This window comes from Vombatus ursinus, unplaced genomic scaffold, assembly GCF_900497805.2.
Source record: "Vombatus ursinus unplaced genomic scaffold, bare-nosed wombat genome assembly UNPS02014932.1, whole genome shotgun sequence".
Lineage (NCBI taxonomy): Eukaryota > Metazoa > Chordata > Mammalia > Diprotodontia > Vombatidae > Vombatus > Vombatus ursinus.
Window position 1 is genome coordinate 8467828 of NW_020954710.1, and position 21903 is coordinate 8489730.

The 21903-nt window shown below is 36.6% G+C and overlaps 1 protein-coding gene across 6 annotated transcripts in view; it reads left to right on the forward strand.

Annotated features, from left to right (window-relative positions):
* The window catches only part of RERE (arginine-glutamic acid dipeptide repeats), a 591972-nt gene that overhangs the window by 355696 nt on the left and 214373 nt on the right, over positions 1-21903 (forward strand). For 4 of the 6 annotated variants that reach the window (XM_027843796.1, XM_027843797.1, XM_027843799.1 and 1 more), the window contains one exon: positions 882-986. In XM_027843796.1, the coding sequence (XP_027699597.1) occupies positions 882-986 (105 nt within the window). Of the gene's footprint in view, positions 1-881; positions 987-20126; positions 20289-20430; positions 20501-21903 lie in introns of those variants that run through there. The other 2 variants (XM_027843802.1, XM_027843801.1) reach the window with 2 other exon arrangements.

A 21903-nucleotide genomic window follows, 5' to 3' on the forward strand; every position in this document is an offset into this window, starting at 1 on the left:
TTTAATATTTCATGCCTTCCCTTTATTGATTATCCCCAATTTATCTTCTCGGTAAGTTGTTTGTACATGGTTATCTGCACGTTGTCTTTTCCACTGGCTGGGAGCTCCGCAAGGACTGTCTTTTGCCTTTCTTTGTATCCCCAGTGCTTAGCACAGTGCCTGGCATCTAGTGACTGACTATATTTTATATATAAAATATATTTATATATTTGAAGTGGACATATTTATATATATTTTTTATTTACTAAACTAATATATTTGCATGCCATTGAATAATTTAATGATGTTGTGGAAACATAGCTGGGTTCTGAGAATCAAAGATTATGGATTTAGATTTGGAGAGGGACCTTTGACATCATCTAGTTCAGTTTGCTTATTTTACACATGACGAAATCGAGACCCAGAGAGGCCCGTTGTGTTGTCCTTGGTCTCCCTACTCAGTTAGTACTGAGTGTAACCCATCCAGTGTAGACTCTGAGAGCCCAAACTGAGCAGAGTTCTGGTACATCCTAATGAGCATTCATTGAGCAATAGATTCTGAATCTGACACCAGATCTGTGTCTCTTTCTTCTAGACCAGTTCTAGCCCCACCACTAATTGTTGTTACTGCTCCTCTGGCCCTCAGGTTGCTCTTTTCTGAAAGTAAAGGTGTTAGATTGGATTACCCCTGACATCTCCCCTAGCTCTGGGCTCCTCTGAATATCCCTGTCAGATGTGATGTGATGTGTGATGAGGGGAAGGGTTATAGCTTTCTTTTTTTTTAATGTTCTCCTCGAGTACCCTCTAATGAGTTTAGTATTTGTCCTTCTTTCTTGAGATTATTTTGACTTGTAATTTTTAAAAAAATTTACCTGATATCTTTTTTTTTCCTTAATTTTCAGAGGGAAATGTAATATCTCCCATTTTTCTGACATATTTGCTGCCAGAGAGTTTAAAGCTCGGGTGGATTCATTTTTCTATATATTAGGCTACAATCCAGAGACAAGGTAAGTAATTCACTTTTCATTTTTAAACACATTTATTTAAGTTTTAATCAGTTTTCAGTAAATACCCATTATCACTTCAGTTGATTTTTATGTAAGAAGCTAGTGGCTCATTCCTAGGGATGAAATGTGATCCTAAGACTTGGGAAGGGAACAGACTGTTTGATATTTGTTTGGTTTGTGGGCATATGTGCATGCCTCTCCACATATATGGATAAAAATTACAGAAAGTGGATACAGAAAAAATTACATGCTACCGTGGTCATATTTAAGACAAGCTTATTGTTGTGAGTTAGATTCACCAATATATCATCCAAACAGGAGATGGAAAGCCAGGATGAAAACTGCATTTAGCAGTGGAGATGTGATGGAGGCAAAATTTTTGTAGATTCTCTTTCAGAACTAGATTAAAAAATGGCCGATTACTACCATGCAGAAGGAGAAATAGCATATCTGCAGTGAGACTTTATTCTTTTCATATCACAATGCAGGGAATAGCCCTAGTTCTTCTGGTAATGTTTGCAGGAGCTTATCACCTTTATCATTTTTGATGATGAATTTGTATGCTTTCACCAGTGCTTATTAACTTGCCCTTTTAAAAGTATGTATGGGATCTAATTTAGGACAGATTAATACATTCTTTTTTGTTTGTTTTTGTTTTTGTTTTTGGTTAGGCAATGGGGTTAAGTGACTTGCCCAGGCTCACACAGCTAGTAAGTGTTATGTGTCTGAGGCTGGATTTGAACTCAGGTACTCCTGACTTCAGGGCCGGTGCTGTATCCACTGTGCCACCTAGCTGCCCCTAGATTAATACATTCTTAAGTGATACTGAAATACATTAGCAAGAAGAATGATGTAACCAAAAAAACTTACAGCTGCGATTTTTGACTTGAGGCCATGTAAGCCAAAGTTCAACTGACTGTAGTCTTTGATAAGACTTAAAAAACTAGGGCTGTGCTTGATTATGAAAGGCCTGGAATGCCAGCCTAAGCAGTATGGACTTCATTTAGAGTACAGGACCACTGAATGATTTTTAGCAGAGGAGTGATTTGAGTAAATATGCATAAATATTTATCTGTGAATTGTGAAAAGCATTGATTAGAGTGGCAGAAAGGTTGATTGGGGGACTGTTTTTATAGTGCGTATGCATGGGAGTGAAGGGTTCTATGTTAGATAAATGTCAATGGGAAGAGAATGATTGAGATTGGTTTAATGGAGTTTGACTTAGTAACAGTACATTAAATATTCTAGGTTTTGGCCAATAGAATACATTCATAATTATAACACCTAGCTACCTTCTGAGGAAACTAATATAAGTAAATGAAAAGAAACTTGGTGAAAGGATTACCTAATTAATAATAATAATAACAGCTAACAGGTATATAGCAGTTACTATATGCCAGGCACTGTGCTACATGCTTTTTACTAATATTATCTCATTTGATCCTGATAGCAACCCAAGGAGGTATAGGTGCTGTTATCACTCCTGTTTTACAGATAAGGAAATTGAAGCATACTGAAGTGATTTGGTCAGGGTCACACAGCTAGTTAGTATGTGGCTGAGACTGAATTTGAACTCAAGTCTTCCTGACTTCAGGCCCAGCGCTCTGTGTACTGTGCCACTTAGCAGAAATGGGTGAATAGTCTTTTGCATTCTTTAAACAATTTTCTATTTAATATTTAATTTTCTAATTTTCTATAAATTTCTAAATTTTCTATTTAATATGTAATATGAAGTCAGATAAAATATTTTGGCAGCTTTAACCCTGGTTTCATTTTTGCTTAGTTTGTTATTATGTGCATTTTCTTTTCATTGAGATTGCTGAGAAATATTATGGGAAAATCTCAACTTGCTTGTTTGGGCCTTCAACCTCATCAGATAGAAGGAAGCAAGCCATTGTTCCTTCTTTATGGGATTCCTAGTAGCAAAACCCTGAGCCACAGTGCGCATGTTGGCATGATTATCTTTGAGTTAGAAGGGTTAGTGCTATAATGGATGACTTCTTTTCTTATCGGCAGTTACACCTTTTCCAGCCTCTGCTGAGAAGAAAACCACAATGGTGACTTTATTTTTAATTAAAAAAACACGCCAAGTACACTTTACCAAGAAACCAGGCAGAGGGGGTACATGCTGGTCTGGTATATGTTCACTCACAAGGTGCCTTGTGGTTTTAACATCTTTATTTCCTGGTATTCTTTTCAGCATTCACTTATCTAATTGGTAGATTATTATTGCTAACTTGCTAACTAAAGGTGGGCAGCTAGGTGGTATAGTGGATAGAGTATTGAGCCTTGAATCAGGAGTATTCAACCTCTGAGAGCAGATCTGACCTCAGACACTTGCTTGCTGTGTGACCCTGAGCAAGTCACTGAACCCTGTTTGCTTCACTTACTCATCCTTCAAATGAGCTGGAGAAGGAAATGGCAAACCACTCTATTATCTTTGCCAAGAAAACCCCAAATGTGGTCACAGAGAGTCAGACAGGACTGACAACAATTGAACAAGTAAAGGCAGTCGTTTTCTTCTTTTGTGTTAGATTCCCTGTCACATTTCCCACAAAAAGCTATGCCAGATGTTCTCCTCCTCTCTTTCCCCTTTTTCTCTCAGCTGAGTATTTTTTTTTTTAATTTACTGAGGAAAATAGACCTTTTTACATGAGTTTCCTCTTCTCATTCTCTTCATCCTGAAATTATTTGACATCAGCCAAATCTTCTCCTTCCCCTTAGTCTCTGGCAAGTCTTCTACTTTCCAGGAACAGCCTCTTTTCCTAACTCCCCTATTGAGACCTTGATCCCATTCCCCCTTATCGTCTGTATATTGCATCCACAGTCCTCCACCCTTTATCTTCCATCTTCAACCTCTTCTTAGCAAATGATTTCTTCCCTCCTACTTTCATTTAGTCACTTGTGCCTACTGTGTTCCATGCATGGAGCTCAGCACTGGGGTTACAAAGAAAGGCAAAAAAACATTCTCTGTTCTCAAGGAGTTCACAGTCTAATGGGGAAGACAACATACAAACAGCTATGTATGTAAGATATGTACACTATAAATTGGGGATAATCTCAGAGGAAGATTCAGACGTGGCCACTACACTTGGAAAGTATTGCTACTTCAGGTGTTGCCTAGGAACTTGGGAGCCATTTTTTTCCTTTCTCCAGAAAAAGTTAGTAGTTTTACTCTGGATGCCATTGCTATGGGGGGGGAATGGTTTTTAAAATGCTAACTGCAAACACTGATGCCAGAAGCTTTGTCTTTTCAAACTCTGTTTTATTTCTGGTGGCTAATTTCTGCTTAAAGATGTTATTTTGGTTCTCAGTAGGTGATAGTGCGTATTTCCAAGTGAAATATGCCAGTCTCTTTTGATGAGGACAGTATGAGAACCACAAACAATGTTGGAATTTTGTACCAATCAATGTAGAAAGTAGAGTTATGTTAATGCCTTGAACATTTTATGGGGCAGTTGTATTCCTCCTGTATTTATTGAATGACATTTTTGGTGATGAGCCTAGGTGTCTATGACTTTCCTCTTCTTATTGGTGTTGTGACAGTAATTTTCCTTTACTTTTAGTATCTTACCAATAGGAATGGGTAATTCTTGGTAATTGGATAAATTTCTTTTCTCATGCTTTGTTAGGGATTTGAAATTAATTGCTTTGATCCTCTCAACTAGAAGATATGGTCATTTTTTAGTTTGTCTTTGTACTACCATTTTAATAAATTCTCAGGGCCGTGATTTGTTTTGTCAAAAAGGAAACCAAATATAATCATGCATGGAATATACTGGGACAGAATTTTATAGTTGAAAGAGTGAGACCAGAGGTTCATAAGATGAAAGAGATTTTTGAGTGAAATGGTAGCCCAGATGTTGAACACTTTATCTAATTGGACTTTGATTTGGACTGTTGCTTTGAAACTATTTGCTTTTTATTCATTTCTGCATCATTCATTTCAGTTTATCTCTGCTAAGTGCTCAGGTCAATCTCAAACTTGTTCCTCCTGTCAGCAGGATAATAAAATTAAAAGTCTTGCTTTGTTGGAAGTATCTGAAACAAAATATGTTTAGAAATGGCAGTTGAATTCCATTTGTTTGGTATTATGTAGCAAAGCAAATTTGGACATGCACCATTTTATAAAAACCACATAGTCATCAAGATCATAATTACAGTCATGTGCACTCTCTTTTTTTCCCTAAGGTGTTTGGTAGATATTGACCTTGTGAACTAGGCACTTTAACTAACTTTGGGCTGGAGAGCCTGTGTAGGCTGCCATGTAACTTTTTTGTAAGAGGCTTGACAGTCAAAAATTGTTAATGTAACGAAGAGAATAAAGAATATTAACAAGCATACACATTTTTAAAATCACTTTTTAAAAAGCCATTTATAGTGTTAAGAGTGAAACCATGTACAAATCATATTTTAGGATTTTCTTTCTTTTCAGAATTTCTTTTTATATTAATTTGTTCTTACCATTATCCACCCCTACCTCCAATAATCAGATTTTAAAAAGAAACCCTTAAAAATAAGGCCCTCAGGACATAATACCATAGTCCAGTGAAAAACATCTATATATTGTCTGTGTCTGAAAACTTAACGTCTCTCTGCATTTTTAAATTCACTACTCTGGCAAGAGGTGAGTGGCATATTCCATTCTCATTTTTTGGATTAGTTTCTCATTGTATTGACAGAATTCTAAAGTCTTTCAAATTTATTTTTCTCTCTATCATTATTATTGTGTAAATTGTTCTAGTTTTTCTCTCTGCTCTGCATCAGTTTGTAGAGGTCTCAGTTTTCTCTGAAATGATCTGTTTCATTTAATTATTTGTTTAGCTATTCTTCATTAGGAGTTTAGTTTCCAATATTCAGTTACCATCAAAGTAACTACTATAAATATTTTTTGTATATAAAGGGCCTTTGCTTCTTTTAAAAAAAAAAAAACTTTATTTGTGGGCATAGCCCCAGTATTTATACAGCTGGGTCACAGGATATGCCTCGTTAAATAACTTTTTGGGGATAGTTACAAATCAGTTTCCAGAATGATCAGATTTATAGGGATAGTGAACCTGCAGCCTTGAGGCCACATGTAGCCCTATAGGTCTTCTAGTGCAGTCCTTTGACTTTCCTCAGTGGAAGAGAGAAGGGGGAGATCAGTAAACGGCATGCAACCCAGAAACTAGAAAATGAACAAAATAAAAAACCTGAATTAAACAACAAAATAGTAATCCTTAAAACCACAGAAGAGATTAACAAAATTGAAAGCAGAATAATCGTTAAATTAATAAACAAAACCCGGAGGTGTTTAAAACAACAGCAACAAAATAGATAAACCATTAGCTAATTTGATTTTTTTAAAGGAATAAAACCAAATTACCAGTATAGAAAATGAAAAAGACGAATTCACAATCAGTTAAGAAGTAATAAGAGCAATTTTAGGTACTGTTTCATCTAAACTAGCAGTCTAAATGAAACAGATGAATATCTACAAAAATATAAATTTCCCAGATTAGTAGCACTAGAAATAAACTACCAAAGGAAAAAATACCTGAACCAGATGTATTTACATGTGAATTCTACCAGCTATTTGAAGAAATTCCAATACTATATAAACTATTTAGAAAAAATAGGTAACAAAGGTTTCCTACTAAATTCCTTTTTTGACACAAATATGGTCTTGAAACCTAAAGCAGGGAGAGTGAAAACATAGGAAGAAAACCTATATACCAATAAACTCAGTGAATATTGATACAAAAATTTTAAATATTAGCAAGAAGACTACAGCAGTATATCACAAAGATCATATACTATAACTAGGCTGTATTTCTACCAGGAATGCCAGGCTGGTTCAAGATTTACTATAAGCATAATTGACCATATTAATAACAACAAAAATCACATTTATTTCAATAAATGTAGAAAAGTCTTTTGACAAAATGCAACATCCATTCCTGCTTTAAAAAAAAAAAATAGAAAGCATTGGGATTAAACCAGGAACTAGCATCATCTATAATGCGGATAAGCTACAGGCTTTTCCAGGAAAATCAGCAATGAAGCAAGGATGTCTGTTATACTCATTACTATTCAATATTGAAGCATAAAGGCTAGTTATCACAATAAAATAAGAAAAAAGAATTGAAGGAATAATCATGGGATGGAATAAGCATTTGTTTCATTCTATATATTATTATCCCCTTTTAACAAATGGAGGAACCTGAAGATCAAAGGGGTTACTTAACTGGTTTTGAGTTTCTTGGAGTTCATAAGGTCCCCTTTTTTACATTAAAGTAAGTCCTGGTCAAAGTATGGGACATGCATAAGTTATGCAGCCAGTTAGTAACACACCTTAAAGAAGAATTTTGCCTTCTTGGCTCACAATCCAGTTCTCTTTTCACAATATTTTCCTTCTCATCTTGCCCAGAGCCACATAGTGATTGCCAGTGCTGGCACTCTTCTCACTTGTAGTGGCTTTTCCACTACAATATACTTTTTCTAAGTGGTTACTCATTTATTTTAATTCAGATATAAATTTCATGCAGCCATGATGTTAAAAAGTTGGGGGACATATTCACATAGTTCTCTTTGATGACTCTTCCTTTTCCTACTCATAGGAATGATTTATATCTTTTAGAATTGTTTTCTTGAGATAGTCTTCTGAGCTGATTTCTCCTGCAGAAAATTTTATACCATGATAGCTTTCTTACACTTGCTCTAAATCCTTTGAAAGCTCCTCTTCCTGAATCTGTGTTTTACGTCAGTCTGTATCTCTCTGCTGACACAAATTGAAAGGTGGAAGGATCACTCCCTCCGCCCTCCAAGTTTCTATCATTTCTCCCCTAGCCACCAATTTTCACATTGTTGGTAGATGTCAATTTCAGAATAGAATTTCTATTGGGTGGTTCCTCCTTTTGAAGGAGGAAATTATCTGCAAGTTAAGACAGGAAATTATTAATGCTCTGCTTTTGTCCCGAATCGAAAGTAAAGATAGTTAAGGTCCTTCATCATTGCTATGCAATGCATAGCATTATGCATCTATGCAAAATTTGTAATCAGTTTCTTGAAATCATCATTTGTTCCTTCTCTCTGTTTCTGTTCATTCATTCTTTAGTGTGTTCCTATTTCTGCTTGCATTGATTTGTACCCAGATCCTATCCATCATGCTTCCCTGTTCTACTTCTTAGATTTCTTTGTATAAGCATATTTTCTTGATTAAAAAAAAATTAATTGGCATCATTATAGTTTTCACCAGAAACTCTCTCTCCTCTCCTCCCAGACAGCTATCACATATTATGGATAGTATTTCTTAATGACAAAAAGTAGAAAAAAAAAAAAGAAAAAATTATCATTGAGTGATCAGTACATCAAAAATACATGCAATGTTCTGCAAAGGGGTACCTCCACATATTTCTTTTTTTTGAGTCATGCTTGTTCTTTGCAGTTTTGTAACAGTCACTTTGGATTTTGTTGTTATTATTCTTTCCATTTACATTGTAGTTATTGTGAATATTGTTTTCTTGTCTATCCATATTTAACTCTGCAGTCAACTCTTAGATCTTGTCCATACTTCCTGGCATTTGTTAAATTTCTTATTTCTTATAGCACGGTCATATTCTATTGTAATCTTGTACTGTAGAGTTTTAGATATTCCTCAATCAATGGGCATCTACATTATTTCCAATTCTTTGCTATCTCAAAAAGTACTGCTATAAATATTTTGGAGTATATAGGAGCTTTCTTTTTATCAGTGGCCTCCTTGGGATCCAAGCTTAGAAATGGAATCTCTGGGCATGAATCTAAGAATATGGCCATTTTAGTAATTTTGTTTTCGTAATTCTAAATTGCTTTCCAGAATGATTGTACTGATTAATAGCTCCAGCAGCAATTCATTGAAGTGCCTTTTTTTTTTCATGAGTCTCTCTAGTATTGACTATTTCTATTTTTTCCCCTTTGTCAATTTGCAGGATGTGCATTGACACCTGAGGGTTGTTTTGACTTCCATTTTTCTTTTTAATCAGTGTCATTTTAGCCAGTCTGATAGATTTGAGGTGGTACTTAAGAGTTGTTTTAATTTGTAGTTCTCTGATTATTAGTGATTTTCCATGTGACCATTTATAGCTTGAATTTCTGCTTCTGAAAGCTCCCTTTTCATATCCCTTTGACTATTTATCAGTTGGGGAATGGCACTTATAAATTTGGCTTCGTTTCCTATGTATTTAAAAAATTAAACCTTTATCAGAGAAACCTCTTGTGAAATTCTTTCCCCAGTTTCCTATTTTCCTTCTAATTTTGGATGCATTGGTTTTGTTTGTGTAAAACATTTTTAACATACACAGTTCTTGATTTATGTAAATTTGAATTTTGATCATGCTTCTACCTGGCTCTGGTTCCTGGCAGGCAGGGGACTGGAGCACCAGTGCAGCCCAGTGCCAGGAGTCTTCTGCTCCTGGAGTCACTCAGGCTGGGGGTAGACGGGGCAGGGTGTGTGAGTATAGGGGCAAAACACTTCAAGCCACTCTGGTTCTGGAGGTTGGGTGAGGGGGCAGTGAGAACTGGCTATAATGTAATCAAAATTATCTGTTTTATGGTTAGTGATCCTCTTTATCTCGTATTTGGTCTTAAATCTTTCCCTTAGAAAGGTTATTTATTTCATGCTCCCTTAATTTACTTATAATATCACCCATTATGTTGAAATTATGTACTGATTTTGATCTTCTCTTTGTGTATGGCATTTAATGTTGGTCTGTGCTTAGTTCTTGCAGACTGTTTTCCTATTTTCCCACCAGTTTTTGTCAGATAGTGAGTTTTTGCCCCAGTAGTTTGGATCTTTGGGTTTATCAAACATTAGGTTGCTATGATCTTTTACTTCTGTATATTGTATGCTTAATGTATTCCATTGGTCAACTGCTCTATTTCTTGTCTAATATCAGATTGTTTTGATGATTACTGCTTTGTAATATAGAAAAAAAATTTCTATTTAAAATAATTGCAGAGAGTATGAAATACTTGAGAAACCACCCACATTGAGATCTTGTAATTATTTGAGATCTGGTACTGCTAAACCTCCTTTTTGTGTTTGTTTGTTTGTTTGTTTGTTTTTTTTCAAATTGATTCCTTTGATATTCTTGAACTTTTGTTCCTACAGAAGATTTTTTTTTTTAGCTTTAAAAAACAATTCTTTGGCAGTTGGGTATGGCTCTGAATAAATCAATTAATTTAGATAGTATTGTCATTTTTGTTATATTGGCTTGGCCTACTCATGAGCTATTATTATTTCTCCAGTTGTTTAGATTTGTCCTTATTTACGTGAAGAGCGTTTTGTGATTGTGTTCATCTAGTTCCTGTCTGTGTCTTGGCAGGTAGACTTCCAAACATTTTATATGGCCTGCAGCCATTTTAAGTGGAATTTCTCTTTCTATCTCTTCCTGCTGGCTTTTATTGGTGACATATAGAAATGTTGATTATTTGTGTGGATTTATTTTATTTCCTGCAACCTTGCTAAAATTATTTGTTGTTTAGACTAGTTTTTAAATTGATTCTCTAAGATTCTCTTATCATATTATTTGCAAAAGTTAATAGTTTTGTTTTCTCTTTGTCTATTCTTATTCCTTCAATTTCTTTTCCTTGTCTTATTGCTATTGCTAGTATATCTAGTACAGTAATGAATAATAATGGCAATAATAGACATCTTTGCTTCATGAACTCCGATCTTATTGGAAAAGCTTCTAGTTTAACCCCATTAAGATGATGCTTGCTTGGTTTTAGATAGGTAATACTTGTAATATAAAGAAAAGCCCATTTATTCCTATGCTTTTCTAGTATTTTTATTGGAATAGTATTGTTTTTGTCAAAAGTTTTTTCTGCATCTATTGATTTAATAACATTTTTTATGACTGATATCACCAATTATGCTTATAGTTATCCTAATATTGAACCAGCCATGAATTTCTGGTATATATTCTACCTGTTTATAGTGTATGATTTTTGTGATTTATTGCTGTAATCTCCTTGCTAGTATTTTATTTAAAATTTTTGCATCCATATTCATTAGGGAAATTAGTCTATAGTTTCTTTGTTTTTGCTGGCTTTGTTTTAGCTATCAAAACATTTGTATCTTTTGTAGATTATGGTAAGATTTTTTTTACTATTTTTTCAATCAGTTTATATATGGTGGAATTAATCGTTCTTTAAATACTTAATAGAGTTCACTTGTAAATCCATCTGGTCCTGGGATTTTTATATCAGGGACCTAATCATTTATGACTTGTTCACTTTCTCTCTCTCTCCTCTCCCTCTGCCCAATATCAGTATATTTAAGTAATTTCTTTTCTTCTCTCTTCTTTTAATAAATATTCATCTGTTTCATTTAGATTGTATTTCATTGTTATATAGTTGAGAAAATAGCTCCGAATAATTGATTTAATTTCATCTTCATTCACCCTTTTCAGTTTTGATGCAGGAAATTAACTGATGATTAATGGTTATTAACTGATGGTTAATGGTATGTTTTACCCTCCCCCCCCAATAAAACCTGCTCCTAGTTTTGTTTATTAGTTTATTGATTTTTTTTTCTAACCTTCATTTTTTTAAATTTTCCCTTTTGTTTTTGATATAAGCATTTAGAGATATAACTTTCCCCCAAATAACGTTTTGTCTATATCCCACAAATTTTGATATGTTGTCTCGTTATTCTTTTTAATAAAATTATTGTTCCTATGATTTGTTCTTTGCCCCTTTAATTCTTTAGGATTAAATTATTTAGTTTCCAATTAATTTGTTATTTTGCTTCAGATGCCCTTCATTGATTGTAATTTTTATTGCATTATGGTCCAAAAAGTGTATTTATTATTTCTACTTTTCTGCATTTGTTTGTGAGGTTTTTATGCCCTTAATATGCAATAAGTTTTTGTGAGGGTGCCATGTACAGCTGACAAAAAAGTATACTCCATTCTATTCCCATTCTGTATTTTCCAGTGTCCTGTCATATCTAACTTTTTATAAATTCTATTCATCTTGTTGACTTCTTTCTTATTTTTGTTTAGATTTATCTAGGTTTGAGAGGGATAAACTGAGTTACCTACTAGTATAACTTTACTGGCTATTTCCTGCTGTAATTCTTTTAACTTTTTCTTCAATAATTTGGATTCTAGGGGCAGTTAGATAGACACTTACTAGTTGTTTGACCCTGGGTAAGTCACTTAACCCCAATTGCCTAAAAAAAAAAAAAAAATTGGATTCTATGCCATTTGATGTATATATGTTTAGTATTGATATTACTTCATCATCTTTGGTACTTTTAACCAAAATGTAGTTTCCCTGATTATCTCGTTAATTTGGTCAATTTTTTTCTTTTACTTTGTCTGAGAACATGATTGCTGCCTCTGACTTTTTCACTTCAGCTGAAGCATAATATTCAGCACCAGCCCCTTATTTTAACTCTGTTAGTACCTTTTTGTTTTAAGAGTGTCTCTTGTAAACAGTATATTGTTGGATTTTGCTTTTTGTTGCATTGTTATTATTCTCTTAATGTTTTATATATGAATTCATATCTTTCATATTCAGTTATATTTCCTTCCATTCTCTTGCCATTTATTCTTCCCTTTTTTTATTCTGTCCCCTCCTCAAAAAGTCTGTTTTGCTTCTGACGCTGCTTTAAACTACCCTCCCTGTCTTTCTCTTAGTCCCTTCCCCTACTGTGTCCTTGTTGGGTAAGATGAATTACTATTCCCAAATCTGTATGTGTATATGTTTTCTGGACCAGTTAAGATATAAATGAGGTTCACACGTTCCACCCCCTCCTATTTTCCCCTCCATTGTAAAAATTCTTGCTTATATGCTTCTTTTGTGTGAGATGTTTTCCTGCCTTCTTTATCTCCATCCCTCCTTTTCCCAGGACATCATTGATACATGTCCCCTTCACTTCACACCTGAACAATTGCACTAGCTTTCTGGTTTGTTTCCCTGTCTAAAATCTTTGCACTCCAATCCATTCTCCGTTTGGCTGTCAAAGTGATCTTCCTGAAGTAATTTCTCCATCACTCTCCCATTCTACAGTGGCTATGGATTTTCTCCAGCATCAAATATAAAATTCCTTTTCTTTCAAAGTCCTTCGTAATCTGCCCCTTTCCTACCTTCATCTCTCAGCTCTGAATGTTTTCTCTGGCTGTCCTCCATGCCTGGAATTCTTTCCTTCATTTCCACCTCTTTGTTTCCTTGGCATGCCTTCAAATTCAAACTACTACAGAAAACCTTTCCTAATCCCAATAGTCCCTTCCCTTTGTTGATTATTTCCAGTGTATCCTATTTGTATCTTGTTTGTACACAGTTGTCTGTATGTTGTCACCACCATTAAAATGTGAGCTCCTTGAGAGAAGGGTCTTTTTCTCTTCCTCCTTCCTCTTCCCTAGCCTCCTTCTTTTTCTCTGTCCCTTGTCTCCCCTCCCTCCTTTCTCTTCTCCTTTGCTCTCTTCTTGCTTTCCATCTCCCATTCCTTTCTTGTCTTTCTTCTCTCTCCTTTTCCTTCTCTCTCCAACACCCTTGTGGTCATCTCAGTAGTTTAACCTAAGTGTCAGTTTCCTTTAGGACACTCATATATTCCATTTATGATGTTCCTATTTATACTTAATGCTTTGCAAGATTGCTCTTTTGCTTAATGATGTGTCTTTCTTGAACACATAAGAATAAAATAAATAAAATTAAAATAAAAAATTATTCTTATTTCAGTTTATTTGGTTCAACTATTTTCATTTGTTGTTGAGAACTGTATTTCTTAGTACTCTAATAAAAAATGCTATTGGACGTTGAGGGTAGTAACTTTCTTCCATACAGGTGAATACCTGCTCAAGTGTTTAATTCAAATGTTGAATTAAAGTTGAAACTTGTTTAAGGGGGTGTTGGCATTTCCTTTGTTTCATAGACAGTTTTGTGGATGAAAAAGTGTTGTTTTCATTTTGTTAGTGTTTCAGAAACTGTTTATTTGAGAACATAAAATATATTAAGAGATTACATTTAATTTATCACCTTATAAGAAAGTTAAATGGACAATTGGATATGCTTTTAAATAAGATTTTTTTTTCAAAGACTCTCAACCCAGAAAGTAGGACCACCCTCTTCCATTAAAGCTCAGTTGGACTAGAACATGTCCTGGGGAACCCTGACTGACTCCAAAGAGGCCTATCAGTCTCTTGTTATGTACACTGTGGCTCATTATACTTCCACTCTGGGTATTCTGAGGAATATTTCTTAAACTTTTGGGATATCTCTTGTCCAGTGTCTACCTAAAAGACAGGGTTCCTTCTAGAAAAATATCCAATGTGCAAAGTAGGTTAGATATAGGACAGGTATTTCCTGTCCCATAGAAAAAATATTTAAAATACAAAAGACCAGAAGTGCACATTGACACCTAATTAACTCATCAAATAGTAGCACAAAACTCTTGTTATTTTTTCAGGAGCTTGATACTTGGACATTACAATAGAAAACACTGTGGGCTTATTCGACACTGTGGACTTATACTTCAGCTCTCTACCATCTGAGCATTTCATTTAAGATTCATAACTTCCTTCTAGCAAGTCAGATGTGGTTGGTCTCATCTTCTAGAATTTTTTTCAGAGGCCATTCCTGCTGGCACCCAAAGCCTAGGTCCTGTAGCTCTCAAAGTATTGAACTCATATGGTTGCTGCCAAGGTTAGAAATTCCTCTTGTATTCCAGGGTTCCTGTTTGGTCACCTGTATTCAGGGAAGAAAACACAAAGTAGAAAAAGCTGCTTTTGTTTTGATATAAAGTATCAGGCAGATATGGTCACGCTCTTCATCTTGCCATTGCCCACAAATGTTACATTTCATGTTCAAGAATTCTGAAATTATTTGATTATAATACTTTATAAGTCCTTTTTCCTCTGTGCTTTCTAACTCGTGTGTCTGTGTACGTGTGTTCACTGAGATGTCCATTCTCTCCACCTCACTCTTCTTTCTGAAGTCATTATCCTTCCACTGGTTAAAGTTTCCTCTTTTACCTTTCTTGATCCCTTAGTGAACTCTTTGAATTCTGATGTATTTTCCATTCTCAGATGCCTTCATCACCGTATCACACTGCTCATTATGTCTTGCCAAACTCCAACCATGAAATAGTCCAACTCCCTACTTCTTCTTTTGTTCTGTTTACATGCTGCTAAACATACTAGTGTAACCTGGTGGTGAAGTAAATAGGAGCCCTGGACTTGCACTCTGGAAGTAGCCTCTGGCACTTACTACCTATACAATCCTGTGCAAATTGTTTAACCTCTATGAGCTTGTTTCCCTATAAAATGGGAATAGTAATAGCACCTACCTGTCCAGAAGTTATTGTGAGGATCAAATAAGGTGATATTTATGAAGCCCTTTGCAACCTTAAAGTGCTATGTAAATGTTACTATTACTAGTACTACTACTATTACTATTGTTATTGAATTGAACCAGGAGAGGTCATGCATCTGTTCTGATGAGTCCATTACCAATTCATGCTATTTTATCTAGTCTAATCTAATCTAATCTAATCTAATCTAGACAGTAGTAGTTCCGTAAAGCCATCTTTCATTTTCTCTGTAATTAGTTCTCTTTTGCACTTACCACAGTGGCTTTTGTAAATCTTTTCTTCTTAGGCTTCCTACAGCCTGTTTCTGCTGAGGGCCTAGCCTCATACTCCACCAACAATAGAAGCCATTTGTCTTCTTCCTTATCTCATATCACTCAGTTTTTCCCCACTATCTCTTCTTTTCTTCCTAACTTGTATGAAAAGGTATACCTTCTTTCCAGTGCCAGCCCCTCTACTTGCAAACTCTTATGTTTCTTATCTTTTAAGTGATTCTTTCCCCTACTTGTCTCCTGTAGTAGATTTGTCTTCCAGTTATTCCTGATCCCACACACCCTGCTCTGCTGTTTTTTCTTTTTCTAAACTCTTTTTCTCTATATACTTTTCTGTTTACTGGCTCCTTCTCTGATGCCTGCAAATATGATAATACCTCCTCCATCATTAAAAAAAAACCCCGCACTTCATCCTACCATTCCCTGTAGCTATCTTCCTCTGTCTGTCCTTCTCTTTTAAGGAAAATGCTATCCATACGAATTACCTCTATGTTTTTTCCTCTCACTCTCTTCCAAATCCTTTGCAGCCTTGCTTCTGGCTCCGTCATTCAACTGGAACTTCTCTGTCCACAGTTACCACTGATCTTTCTGCCATATCCAAACCTTGTATTTTAAAGATAAAGAAAATGATGCCACTTCAGAACTATCTCTTTTAAAGTAATTAATGGGAATCATTCAGATCATTTCCCCCCTGGAAAGTATGATTGCATTTATCTTAGGATATAGAGCTGAACAACAATGTAGATATTATGACTTTTCTTTGTTCTATGCATTTTAGCTTAAAAATAATTTTGTTTGTGCACTTTTTTGTTTTTATATCACCATCATTCCACAGTATAAACTGTCCCTTGTTCTGTACTCAATTAGCAATTATCCTTTATTAAAAATATTTTTATCTATGTTTTTAGAAGTGATAAAACTGAGTCTGAGATGTTAAGTGAGGAAGTGGCAGACATTGTGCTAAGTTCTGGAAATAGAAAGTTAAGAAGTTCTTGTTCTCAAGTAGCTCATTGTCTATTGGGAGGAGACAACATACAAACACTTACCTATAATCAAGCTCTATACAGGATAAATTGGAGATAACTACCGAGGGAAGGCACCAGAATTAATGGGTGGGGATGGAGGGGGTCGGGTATGGAAAGTCTTCCTACAGAAGGTAAGATTTTAAGTGGGGCTTCAAGGAAGCCAGGAGGCAGAGATGAAAACAGAAAATATTTCAGGCATACAGAACAGGCAGTAAAAATGCCCAGTCTACATTAAGGTGTAAAAAGGTATTAAGGTATAAAAAGCCTAGTCATGGCAAAGGGTTTGACTTTTATAGTTGATCCTTGAGGTTGGTGAAGGGGGAATGACACTGTCAGCCTAGACCTTTAAGAAGATAATTTTGGCATCTAAGTGGAGGGTGGACTTCAGTGAGCAGAGACCCACCAGCAGCCAGCAGTAGTTCATGCCTGAGAAGATGATGGCCTGCTCCAGAGTGGTAGTGGTGTCAGAGGAAAGAAGAGGGTGTAGTGAAGGAATGTTACATAAATAAAACCAGCAGGCCTTGGTAACAGATTGGATATGGATGTGAGGGAGAGTGAGGAGTTGAAGGTTGACTGGGAGAATGGTGGTGCCCTCAACAGAAATAGGGAAGTTAGGAAGAGGGGAGGCGAAAAATTCTGTTCAGATTTAGATGTGTTGAGTTTAGAAAGTCTACCTGACATCCATTTCAAGATGTTTAAGAAGCAGTTAGAGATGTGAGACTGGAGGCTTGGGAATGAAGTTAAGCCTGGGTTAGTGGAGATGTGAATCATAATTATTACTAAACCTGAGGGAGCTTATAAGATCACTAAGTAGAGGAAGAAGAGAAATGGTCCCAGGTCAGAGCTCTGGTTTGGCGTCCCATCTTTAAGGTGCATAACTTGGATGAAGATCCATCAAAGGTGTCTGAGGAGTGGTCATAAAAGTAAGCAAAAACCAGAAGAGACTTTTTATTGGGCAGTTAGCTGGTGCAGTGCATAGAGTGCCTGGCCTAAAGATGAGTCTTCCTGAGTTCAAATCTGGCCTCAGACACTTACAGCTATGTAACCCTAGGCAAGTCACTTCACCCTGTTTGCCTCAGTTTCCTCATCAGTGAAAGGAGTTGGAGAAGGAAATGGCAAACCACTCTAGTATCTTTGCCAAGAAAACCCCAAGTCAGGTCATGACTGAAATGACCAAAAAGAACAACATAAAAGTCAGCAAAGAACTAGAAGAGAGTAACCAGAGAGAAGAGAGTTTCAAGAAGGAAAATGTGATTGACACCGTAAAGGGCTTCAGAGAGGTTAAGAAGTATAGTGATTGAGAAAAGGCCATTACCTTCAACAATTTAAACAGTCATTAGTAACTTTGGAGAGAGCAATTTCAGTGGAAGAATGAGGTCAAGAGGGGCAGGTAGGTGCTGCAGTGGATAGAACACTGGCCCTGAAGTCAGGAGGACCTGAGTTCAAATGCGGCCTCACCAAACATTTGACACATACTAGCTGTATGACCTTGGGCAAGTCACTTAACCCCGATTGCCTCACTAAAAGAAAAAAAAAGAATGAGGTCAAGAAGCTTGACTATTAAGAAGAATGTGAGAGGAAAGGAAATGGAAGCATATGGTATACATAGCATCCTCTAGAACTTTAGTCACAAAAGATATAGGATATAGGCTAGTGGGAATGGAATATGCAGGGAGAGAATGTTGGGAGGTAGTGGGGAAGCAGTCAGGGAGAAATTGAAGATGTGAGCGCGTGGCGATGATGGAAGGGACAGTCTACTGCAGAAGATGGGATGGGATGAGATCACTTGTTCACAGAGGGCTTTGTTTTGGCAGGAAGGGCCATCTCATAGGAGATGCTGTGAATTTAAGGAGAATGGCTCACATCTTGATGAAGTGAGATGAGGAGAAGAGATCAGAGAGCTTGTAGCACATGGCTTCCTTTTTTTCCCCACTAAAATATAAGGCATGATTCTCAATGGGGTTTGGATGATTTGCCCTTTATCACACATTGAGGAAGTCTCAGAAGCAAATTGCTTTTGGTCATAGAATCCATGTATTTCCTAAGATATCTATACCCCAGGTCTCTCTTTTCAAGGTTGAGGCAGCTAGGTGATCCCGTGAATAGAGCTCTGGACCTACAGTCAGAAAGATGTGACACCAATATAATAAGGTAGCTAGGTGACTGACTCTGGAGTCAGGTATAACTAAGGTCAAATCCAATCTCGGACACTTAATAGCTGCGTGACCCTGGACAAGTAACTTTACCTCTGTTTGCCTCCACTTCCTCACATGTAAAATGGGGGTAATAATAGCACTTACTATCAAGATTATTGTGAGGATCAAATGAGATAATATTTGTAAAATGCTTAGCACAGTGTCTGGCATATATTAGGCCCTATATAAATATTAGACATTGTTGTTGTTATTATTATTATTATCATTCTCTACTCCTGGATTTTCTGCATCAGAAGGACCTGAACTTTTGAGATAAGGAATTTGATCTTGATTGCCATTCAGTATACTAGCATATGCCATCTACAATGGTCTTGAACCATCTTATAGGATAGTCAAGCCTAGTTTAGTGTACAAAATGCTGCTGAATTTGGAGGTAGGAAGACCTGAGTTCAAGTCTCACTTCAGTTCCATCATTTGTATAATGTGCATAGTAATATAGTAGTAATGCCATAGGATATTTCTGAGAATCAAACAAAATAATGTCTACAAAGGCTTTGCAGATCTTATTGTCCTGTAGGAATATTAGTATTGGCTCTCATTTGAGTATATTGGCATTCATTAGCATCTCGAGCTTTCCCCAAATTGTGTGGTCCTTTGCTAAATGCCTGAAATAAAGGACAAGTTGCTAAACAGAGCATCCATTTGTTCCTTTGTAAAACGGGTATTACAACATTTGCACTGCCAACCTCCCTAGGTAGTCTGAGGAGGAGAGCACCTGGCAAACCTTGAAGGAACTATTTCAATTAGAATCACCATTATGAGTTCTCAAAGCCTTCCAAAAGAATGTAGCTGGATTTTTATGTGGATTATTTACTGATACTTTTTAACATGTCCTATGATATTTGTTGTTTTGTTGAAAAGTAACAACATATAAAAACACTATGGTAAAGTGGTCTATTTCTGTATCCTTGATTCTTGTGAACTTTGCAAAATTGGGATGATCTCTGTTTCAAATGTCTCTTGATTGCTACAACTGCCCAATCCACTCTCCCCATTGCTCTGCAAACAAGAAATTTCAGAAAAGCCTCTGGATGACTGGGTTGAATGTTCCCCATGCTGTTGGCTGTCTTAGAACCCCTCACAGCGGCCCCACTTCCCTGCACACTAGCTTGGTATGCAGGGAGAAGCTGCAGAGTCTGCTGGCTGTGCTTTATTTACGGAAACAGCAGGGTTGAGATTGATTGCGGTGAGAGACAGTGTATGGATGAGGGAGGGTCACAGCACATGCTCAGTCCTGTCAGTCTGAGGGGGAAGTTTCTGCGTTCTGCGTGAAGGCTTAGGTCATAGCACAAGCTCAGTGAAAGCTCTCTGAGGTCTCTCAGACTGCATGTGCCTCCATTTTGAGTTGTTAGAGTAGAAAAAGGCAGAGTTTTAGCAGTAAGTAGAGGTTCAGGAATACAGCTAGACCCACAGGAGCGGCTGTTAGGCATGGATGATCCATTCAGCCCCTGCAGGTAGGCTACTTTACTCTGGCCTCACCCAACCGGGATGGCTTTTGCTGCTGCTTCTGACTTCTGAAAATGTTTATGAAATCATTTCATTATTCATAATGCATGTTCCTAAGAACCTTTACTATATACCAGCCTAGCTGTGCAGGTGGTTTCCGAATGCGAGCAAGCTTGAAAGAACTGACCCTGTTCAGAGATGCATGGAGCAAATGCAGAATGTAAGGCCATGTGAATTAACCCTCCCTCCCGCCCTCCTTCCCTCCCTCTTCTCTGCATCCCATCTCCTTCCCCTGCCCCTTGTTATGGTTTCACTTGCTCAGTGTGCATGGGTCCAGATTTGTTGCCTGCCTTCAGGGAGCTGTAGGTCTAATCTGCAAGATGCTCTGTTCCCTGTCGCTATTAAGGAATGTTTGGGCCTTTGAGAGACTGCTTGGACAGTATTTTAGGGAGGATGCTAAGTAGTCTGCTATTGGTTACTTGGAAGGTGGGTGGAAACTTGTTTTGATTGAATATCTTTTCCCAGTGGAAATTATAGTTTCTGTGATATTTTTCTGAAGTATAGAGAAGCAGATAGCATGTACATTTTGCTCCTCAGTTGTTACTCAGATTCAGGAAATAGTTGTAGAATTTCAACAATGCCATTTCACAATTGTCAGTTTTCTTTGAAGGAAACTTGTTGTGTTACATGTCTATGCTTTGCCAGACTTTGGTAGGCAAAAATAGGGTGAAAATGTTTGACAGTTCTAAAATCATAGGCATTTAGAGCAGGAATGAAGCTGAGAAATAACCTAGCCCCTTATTTCATGGATGAAGAAATTGAGGCCCAGAAAAGAACAATGACTTGGTCAATGTCACACAGTAGTGAGGGAAAGAGCATGGACACTAGCTCATATCTTCTCAGTCCAAATTCAGTGTTCTTTGGCCTGCACTTCAGCTACAGTATCCTAAACTCCATGGGTTTATGAGAAACTGCTCTGTGTTGATTACCAGTCAGGTGAATTGGTTTACATTGTGAAGGTCTAGGTCAGGGATGGGAAACCTGCAGCCTCAAAGCCACCAGTGGCCCTCTAGGTCCTCATGTGTGGTCTTTTTACTGAATCCAAACTTCATAGAACAAATCACCTTAATAAAAGGATTTATTCTGTAAAACTTGAACTCAGTCGAAAGGCTGCACTTGAGGACCTAGAAGCTTAGCTGCAGGTTCCCCACCCTTGGTCTAGGTGGTCATTCCTTCATAGTAGAATATGTGAGTCCTAGTAATCACAGGGGTTGAGTTGCCATTTCTTTTGCAGTTTTCTGTGCAAGCAAAAGCACAAGTCTGGCCTGGGGAAAGGTGGAGGCATGGGTAGAACCTTATTCAGAAGGGGTCTTTTGCTTTCTAGAAATCATATTGATAAAGTGCTTTGCAAACCTTAAAGTGCCACATAAATTAACTTTCTTCATATTATTATTATTATTATTATTATTATTACCAACATTTTTTAGAGGTAGCTTCAGGAAATATTTTTGTCAGGTTAGTTTTAGTACTTGGTCACAAAGGTGTGACTTAATGTCACTTTGAATACTTATGTAGACCTCTGTTTGAATTCTGATTTAGAGAGAAGAGATAATAGTGATTTTT